General features: G+C 35.7%; 1 protein-coding gene across 1 annotated transcript in view; it reads right to left on the reverse strand.

Moving 5' to 3' along the window:
- Positions 1 to 8,526, reverse strand: part of LOC128973742 (sodium channel protein type 5 subunit alpha-like) — a 30,561-nt gene extending 22,035 nt beyond the window's left edge. The window contains exons 1-9 of the mRNA XM_054390139.1: positions 8,254 to 8,526; positions 6,796 to 6,914; positions 5,413 to 5,502; positions 4,274 to 4,402; positions 3,855 to 3,946; positions 3,376 to 3,600; positions 2,723 to 2,789; positions 2,024 to 2,168; positions 535 to 729 (exon numbers count right to left, since the gene is read on the reverse strand). Coding sequence (XP_054246114.1) covers positions 535 to 729; positions 2,024 to 2,168; positions 2,723 to 2,789; positions 3,376 to 3,600; positions 3,855 to 3,946; positions 4,274 to 4,402; positions 5,413 to 5,502; positions 6,796 to 6,914; positions 8,254 to 8,526 — 1,335 coding nt within the window. The remainder of the gene's footprint in view (positions 1 to 534; positions 730 to 2,023; positions 2,169 to 2,722; positions 2,790 to 3,375; positions 3,601 to 3,854; positions 3,947 to 4,273; positions 4,403 to 5,412; positions 5,503 to 6,795; positions 6,915 to 8,253) is intronic.
- Between the last annotated feature and the right edge of the window lie 332 nt (positions 8,527 to 8,858).

The raw sequence follows: 8,858 nt of genomic DNA on the forward strand, positions 1-8,858 counted from the left end.
ACACACACATACAGAATCACAGAATAATTCAGGCTGGAAGGGAACTCTGGAGATCATCTACTTCAACAGCCTGCTAAAACAGGATTGCCTGGAGTGGGTTGCCTAGGATCATGTCTAAGTGGGTTTTGAAAGTCTAGAGAAGGAGACTGCACAAGCTCTCTGGATGGCCTGTTCAATGCTCTGCCCCTCTCAAAGTAAAAAAGTTTTTCTTATGTTGAGGTGGAACTTCCTGTGCCGAGTTTGTGCCCATTGCCCTTGCTCTATCACTGGGCACCACTGAAAAGAGTCTGGCTCTATCTTCTTGCCCCTCACACTTTAGATATTGATAAGCATGGATAAGATCCCCTTTCAGTCTTCTCAAGGCCAAACAGTTCCAGGTCTCTCAGCAATACATACAAATCATAGAAAGAGGAAGAAAAATAAAGTGTGAGAAAGTATTGTATGAAGCACATGTTTAATTAAAAACCCTTTTTTTACACAAACAGAAGAAAATAAATGAGCTACATTATATATTATATATAGCAATTTACAAACCTTTTCTTTCTCTAGAATTTGTTTGGCATCCTGAAGTAATTTTTCCTTTGTCTGTGTTTCAGTGAGAGTAGCTTTATTTTGCTCTTCATATGCCATAGTTACTACAGCCAAGATCAGGTTGAAGAGATAAAATGCACATAAAAAGATGACTGCCAGAAAAAACAAAATGTAGTTCTTTCCAGATGTACGGATAGTCTGTGAGGAAAAGGTAAAGGTAGTAATAAATACTTCACAAAATGAATATTTACAGCACTAACCAACTAACTTGAGGCAATTTATTTTCCTATACAATAGAAACATCCAATATACTGCATGGTTTTCATTGAACAACAGTAGGATCTACCTCTGCTCTAAGTTATACAGAAGGTCTAGAAACAAATCTAGTCAGGAATTCCCTTGGCCTTCAAGTAAATAGTCTTCAGCTCTTCCAGACTTCTTTGTGACTGTACAGTGTTTTCTCTTTATGTAACACACCATCAATAATTCCTAATGATGCCATGTACTGCAGAGAAGAACTTAAAATTAAAAGAAATTAACTCCCAGCAAATTGGGCAAATACTCATCAGATTTTAATTTATGAGAAGACAATTTCAGCTGTAAAGAGATTTATGTGTGACCACAGAAGGAACTCATAAACCTCAGTAATAAGGAAGCAAGCTAAGATTATCTGAACAATCAGAATTAGAAAATCAGAGTCAATATTTAGACTGATGGATTATTACTTTTTTTTTTAATGGCAGCAGAAGAGATGTCTTTAAAAAAAAAAGGATACATCTTTTTACCATTTGGATGTTACATGGTTTTCAGTTTTTAATGTCTCAGAGTTTAATTTGGAGTCAAGTCAGTTAATAAAGGTTGCTGGAAAAAGTTAGTGGACCATGGGAAAGCTACAGAATAAGACAGTGGGTAATTCCCTTCTAGCAAAGGCACTGGATAGGTGTAAGGGATCCAGAGAGTTCTCTACATGCAGTTTTTGTATCATTTTTGCCAAACCCAGAATTTTAAAAGTTCCATTCAACTCTCTGAATCAAACTATAAAGACTCGCCATTTTTAGTACCAGTAGTCAAAAATTATCTGAAATGAAAGTGTATATGTTGAGCCAAAAGGTTTGGTGGAGTCAGGACTTAAAAGGAAGAGAAACAGAGTATGTAACAAGTCCTCACACCTTCTGCAGCAGCAGTGAGATCACTAGTTGGATCTGCTACAAACCCCAATCCTCTGGTATTTATTTACATGTTAGCATTTAACCATTAATCACTGACCCAAGTGTGTTCTCCCACAAAACTATTAGCATTCACGGCAGGGTTGCTCTCATCTAATGTCACCTGCAGAAGGTATCAAAACTTAAGTCAGCTGAAGCTACTTAACACATTAATTTTAAAAGAAATTTGGTACCAGCAACTTTAAAACAAGTGCAGATTTTTCAGTGGACGTAAAGCTTTAAATTACAGCTCCAAAGTCTCTCTAGGAGGTAATAAAAAGGCCTACTTGTCTGTAGAGGCGCTCCCAGCAATCCTGTGTCATCAAACGGAATAAAGAAAGGAAGGCCCAGCCAAAATGATCAAAACTTGTGTAACCAAAGTCAGGATTCTTCCCAATCTTCTCACAGCTGTAGTTTTCTGGACACTCGTTTCTGACCACGAAAGAAATGTTAAGCAATACTTACTTGCAGTGTTAGATTGTACCTGGAAGCATCCAATACACAACATCAAATCTAGATGTGTTCAGTTTATCTGGAAGTCCATTTTTTCACTCCCCAACACAATTCTTCCAGAAGAAACTAGACCAAAACTCTTAGTTTTGTCTAGTTTGTGATTAGACAGAAACTGCCCAATGATGTAAGATACATGCAAACAAATACATAGAGGACAGAAAAAAAGGAAATGTTTACTTTTAAATAATTTACTGAGATGAGGAGAGTTTATTAATACCTCATTACTGATTTGTTCTCTTCCTTTGTATCATTCTACATTGCCAGTGGTTAGCAACAAAGCACAAATATAATTACTCACACCCTAGTACTTTACTTCATTCTTTCTGATGTGAAATATCTAGTTATTAAATTAAGAACACACACACACACATTCCACCCTCCTGAAAAATCATCACCATTCCTCTAGGCCAAAAATAAAACAGTACATCTGGAGGTAAAAATAAGAAAATATTAAAGCCGTTTCTTTCACTTACTTAGGATGTGAGCTGAACCCACAGAGCAGTATTTCAGAAGATTTATTCATTCTGTAGCAGATATCAACTAAAAATATTAAGAAGGAATCAGAAGTTGTCAATAAAAATCAGAAGCTGTCAGTTCCTACAGCACTCTGACAGGAAACCATACATTACTGCACTCTAAAAAACACTCTGATAGACCACATTTGTGTGATAGCCTCCTTCCATTGCAAAGGGCATACAGGGCTGTTTCTCAGCAGATCTGTCCCAACGGCAATTTAAAAAAAAACATAATTTATTAACTGCACAACTCACAAACTAAGATTTTATTTGATCTCCATTAAAAATAAGAATCTCTGTGATAAACAGGCAAAATCCCATAGATTGAGTGATGGAAAAATTCTCTTTTTCACAGTATCCTTCAAATTAGGATCCCCATGCAATATGTGTAGGTGAAGAAGAAAATGCTTATGGCAAACTCAATTCCCTCTAATCCCACAGACTGCTAATCTTTTCCAAATCCAAGCTTCACTAATCTCACACTCAGATGCCCCCACGGGCTTCCTGTTACTGCTTGTGCAAATGGAAGAACATATCTGCTTGTGAGAAATACAATGCAACTAGATTTTCACATCTGTGTGAAAGCGTAAGACATACACAGGAAGATGCACAGAAAGAATAAATTTTACCTCCATTATTTGGTACATATATCTTGGCATCCTTACACAGTGAATCATTGTATGTCACGTTACTGAGGACACATTTGGATGTTAAATTTCCCATAAAAAGCTGGAGGCCTATTAGAGCAAATACACTCAGGCAAGAAACAGTCAAGATCAGGACATCAGTAAGTTTCTTCACAGATTCAATAAGTGAATTTACGATGACTTTCAGACCTAGAGAGATAAGATTCAATCATACAAAAAAAATGAGCTGAGCAATGCAGTAGTGTTCCCATATGACAACAGACAGCAGTTACAAACAATCAGGGCAAATGGCATTGCAACTTTAGAGTATTCAATGAGATCAAATAAAGCACAGGAATGAGCATGGTATTTTTACTTACATTTCCTAATCATAAATTATTTGTCTTTCACTTCCTTCTAATACTGCTGAAAGAGAGAGGAAATTAATAAAAGATGTTTCTTACCTGGTATTACTGAAATAGCTTTCAAAGTCCTCAGTACTCGGAAAGTTCGAAGAGCTGAAAACTTGCTCGTGGTGATACACATAGTAACATACCTAAAACATTAAACCACCATAGAACTGAATGGCAAAGATTTAGCTTTTCGGAGCACATGCACACTGAGCACACAGAAATAAGTTAACTAAACTTAAATATGTACTAAATTGAGAATAATCAGTTCTAAGATGATCTTTGCATTTAGGTGTCTTCCTTAAAGATCTATGACCATTTTCCTCTTTGCAGCTATGCAAAGGGTGATTCAAGCACAGTAACTCTCAGGCAGGCAGGATGCCAAGCACTCTGAAGAGCTTCAGCAATATCAGATACCGTTTTATCTGCATGTTTGCCCCTTGAGTGTAAAAGCACAACTGAGTTTTACTTACATTACAATAATAACGACAAGATCCAAGCAGTTCCATGGATCTCGAAGAAAGGTAAATTCATCCCAAACAAATCCTCTTGCTGATATTTTTATTAATATTTCACCAGTATATATGCCAGTAAAAATATATCTGAGAAGCAAAATGTATATTAAAGTTATAAAACTATTAATGAGATTGAGACATGTTCAGGCACATTTCTACCTTTTCTATGGTGATGCCGCTAAAGCTGGAAAATTTTAAGTAAAATAGGACAGGGTACATTATTTTCAGAAACGTCATGGGTATAAGAAGATGTCTTTCTGAAATTCATTAAGATTTTCATGTAAATCTATAAATATTCCCATAAGCATACAATTTCTGGATAAAGGATAGCTCACACTTCCTCATGAAAAACTTTAAAATTGTGTTTATGTTCAAAGCAGGCTAGAAAATTTCAAAACCTTAATCTTTTGGCACAACAATAACAGCAAAGATTTGTTTTAGCCTGTGAAGTTTGCACATTTTATACATTTATTCTGACACATACTCTACAACTGAAAGAAATTAAACTTGCATTATCACCACACCATACTTACCTCAAAGTAAGAGGAATTAAAATCATAGAACCTCTGAGGCCCCAGGCTCATTTTCAAGATTTAATTCCAGAATGTTAACTAAAGTTACACTGGATACAGTGCACAATTAAAAAAGGTAACAAGACATTATAGGTAGATGGCTTCCTAATGTGAACAACTAAACTAGGAGTATCCCCAGGAAACAGCAAGAAAGAATGGAATATTTATCCCTTTATACTTTTTGAATGAACTGGCCATAACAGGCTTTCAGGTTATTGCCTTACAACACTAAGTTAGGGCCCTGTTGCACACTCTCTGCAAAAGGCTTAATCCTTAGAAGGAAAAATGGGACAATCTTCTATGTCAGAGCAGATGGAAAAAGAGCCAACGTAAAGAAAAGTGCTTATGGTGTAAGCCTCTAAAAGGCATTGAAGCTCCACAAAGGACTGTGTGATATAATCATCATCATCGTCATTCTAAATCTCCTTCAGAGGTGTGTCTGAAATTTTGAATCCCCAGAATTACTACATTTTTCTGTACAGCATGTTGGTATTCTTAGAAAAACAGTGAACAAAGGCAACTTACTCAGTCCAGTTGAGATTTTCTGGAAAACTATTTACAGCCATGGAAGCACAATTGAGTATTACAGTACATGTAATAAAGCAAACAAATAATGTGAATAAGAAGTTAAGGACAAAGTGCTACGTTATATAACAGTGAGATTCAGAAAAGTTGCTGATTTATACATAAAACCCCTACAATGATATTCAAATAATTAGTTTTGAATATGGTCAGGACTTTTCATGTGTTTTCCAAAGAAAACCACAACAAACCTGCTCAGCTGGGTAAATGTCATGATTTAAAAATAACAATGGGTTATCTCCTTGTGGAGATAGTGTTGGAACTTAGGACATTGATAGGACAAAACATGTTTTACAGAAGAGATGAGGAACGCAAATAAATGGGGGAAAAAACATCTGAGTCCTCTGCAGTCTGCTGCTGTTTGAAACTTTAGAAACCTCCATTTCTTCCCAACAGGAGCATGGAATAAAGAGAAATGGACCACAACCCTATAATAAGTATGGGATCTACACCTAGGAAAACCAGATGAAAAAGCTTAATTTTCAATAACCAGGGAAACAGGGAGTCCATATATATGTTGTTACAGGAGACACCTATGCTCTCCCACAAGTTCAAAAAAATTTCTTAATGTGCCAGGTGATGAAAACATACATAAAAAAACCCTTCTCTTATGCAGGTTCTCTTGTCCTTTAATAAAATGTGTTTGCTTTTCAACACTGGACTGAATAGCAAATTTAGTAATTTCTAATAGCATTTCATACAAAGTCAGTCACTAAGTTCGCATAGAAGGTTACATTTCTACAAATTAATAACTCCAACTGAAAAAAGATGTTTAGTAGATGGAGCAGCAACTAATCACCCTATGGGTTTGCACCTGCATCCCTTCACATTTTTACATTCTCCAAGCTACATTCATATTTTTGCAAAAATACAGAAACTGGGGATTCTTCAGGACTTTCTAAACTTGAGTGCAAAATACATTTCCTAGGATAACATCAGACTCTCAGAGTAAAGCACTGCCACGAGTCACAGCTTTCATGCTTAAGTAACTAGACAGTAACTGGTTTTGGGGGTTTTTTTGAACACTTTAAATTTGTCACCACAGTAGAGATTTGGGAAAAAGATAAAATATGAAACAACATTTAGAAGCTACTCAATGATCGGCAAATCTGACTTTAAATATTAGCTTTATGAGATTGTTACTTCTACCAACACCATGTAAATATCTTGGCTGTTGTATAACAACATTCAGCATAACCTTTTAAAGATCTTCATCACAGCCACATAGACTTACATTTACATTAACATGAAGAGAGGCACAGAATAACAGAAAAATAGTAAAGCATACTTTAGAAAAAAAGAAAAAAGTAGCCAATAAAAGGATATGAATGGGTCAGAACTTTAATTGCCATTTTTCTGACTGGATTAAAAGGGCCAACTATACACAAGGCAGGTGTGGCACTAAACCGGAAAATAGTCCTCCTTTTATTTATGACCATAAAAGTCTATAAGAAAAAGGTTCAGAGAATATGAAATATTTTAATGAAACAAAATTTCCCCCCAAAATTAAATGCTTAGGTTTGAAAATCCACACCTAGAGCTTTGTCTAACTGCAATTATGAGTAAAGTTTTCCTGTACTCTTACTAGGATCTGTGACCCAATGATACTACATTTTGAAAGAAAGACACCAGCTAAATAAAAGTTCATTGTTGCCTGTGAGGGAATGAATTTGAAGACCAAGTGATCATATTCACCTGGTCAAAGTAATTAAAGGATACTATTCTAGGACTGCAACAGTGGTGTTAATCATACTCAAAAGCACCTTACTCTTGGATAGTTTAATAGGCTACAAAAGGTTGTTTACAAAATACATATTGTCTGGGACATAGTGTCAAGTAACTCTAAATTCCCTCTAAACTACCTTAAGGTTCATGCAGCTCTGTAGTTTTGCCACATGAAGCAAAAAATGAAATCTCTTAAATCAAAATTTAAATCAGTAACCTTTATGTAATTTTTTTCAACTGTTTCAGATTTAGTTTCCCTTTGTGAAGACTATCACTTTGATTTCTTTGAGGGGAAAAAAATAATCTTTGGAAGAACAAAGCTTTCTGCATGTTCTCTGATTAAACTATTATATTCTAATGACTTGCTGACATATATATAAAAGGCAGCAACAGAGGACTGGGTAGAACCCTCTGCTCTTCAGCTGAAGTCCCCTTCAGTAGTGAGCAATTATCCTAGAGACATTTCAGTTGGAAAGGATTTTTTTAAAGCATCTACTTTGCATACTCCTACAGGCAACAACACAAACAGCATGCAATACAAATATGGTACAATAAACAGAGATGATAAGACACAAAATAACAGAAAATTAATTTACAAGGAAGAAAATATCTTGATTATGTGTCTCTTAATTTGTATAATATTTTTAAGTCAGCAAAAGCAGTAGGTCAGCAATTCCAGTGTGATCTACTCTTTGACAGGCACTGTTTGTATAGGAGACCTGAGTTCAGCCCCACAGACATCACAGAAACTGCTCTGGAAAACAAAGCATTGGTTATCCCAGTATGTATTTCCTATCAAAGCATGTCTTGTTTTCATAATTAATTCTGATCACTGACTGGACTTTAAAATACCTTTACATTACATAACATTCAGCATACCTTACCACTCCTGCCCATGAAACACTAGTTAAATATTCAAAGATCTGTACAGAACAATCAAAACTCGTCACCTCCTGAACAGAGCTTTTTATTATCTCCTAAGAGTTCAGCAGAGAAAAGTAAATTAAAGAAAAAACAAACAAACAAAACCAAAACAAAAACCTTTGAAACTTTTTAAACCTTGTGATCACTGTAGTACGGATCAAGATCTTCCAAGGGTTCCCCAATGAGTTCCACAGGAACATCCCCATATAGAGATGGCAGTTTTTTGTAGGTTTTCAGATCAAGCTGAGGACTAAGTTTTTCTTCTTCAACTTGTTGATCCTTATGCTTCTGGTTAACTGCGGCTTGCTGCTTTTTTTTCTCAGCAATTCTTTCCTCAATTGCTGCTAAGGACTCAGGGGTGAAACGTCGAAAGCTGTTAGTTCCTGTTGGCCAAACCAAGGGATCCATTTTTCCTTCTGTGTTTTTGTTTCCAGCACTAGAATTAATTTAAAAGAAAAGATGCTTGACAATTAGAAAATTACAGAAATAATACACAAATTGAACCTAATACCCATTAGATAAATTATTTCTTCCTTCTGTGAAAACAGAGTAGAGTACAGAATTTCATCTGGAAGGGATCTGCAGTGATCATCTAGTCCAACTATCTGACCACTTCAGGGTTGACCAAAAGTTAAATTATGTTATTAAGGGCATTGCTCAAATGCTTTTTGCAGACTGACAAAGGGGAAGGCTGGCAAGGTAATGGGAAGCACTGAAGTGACTTAAGGCAAATCATTGTA

The sequence above is a fragment of the Indicator indicator genome, chromosome 20, assembly GCF_027791375.1.
Source record: "Indicator indicator isolate 239-I01 chromosome 20, UM_Iind_1.1, whole genome shotgun sequence".
Classification (NCBI taxonomy): domain Eukaryota; kingdom Metazoa; phylum Chordata; class Aves; order Piciformes; family Indicatoridae; genus Indicator; species Indicator indicator.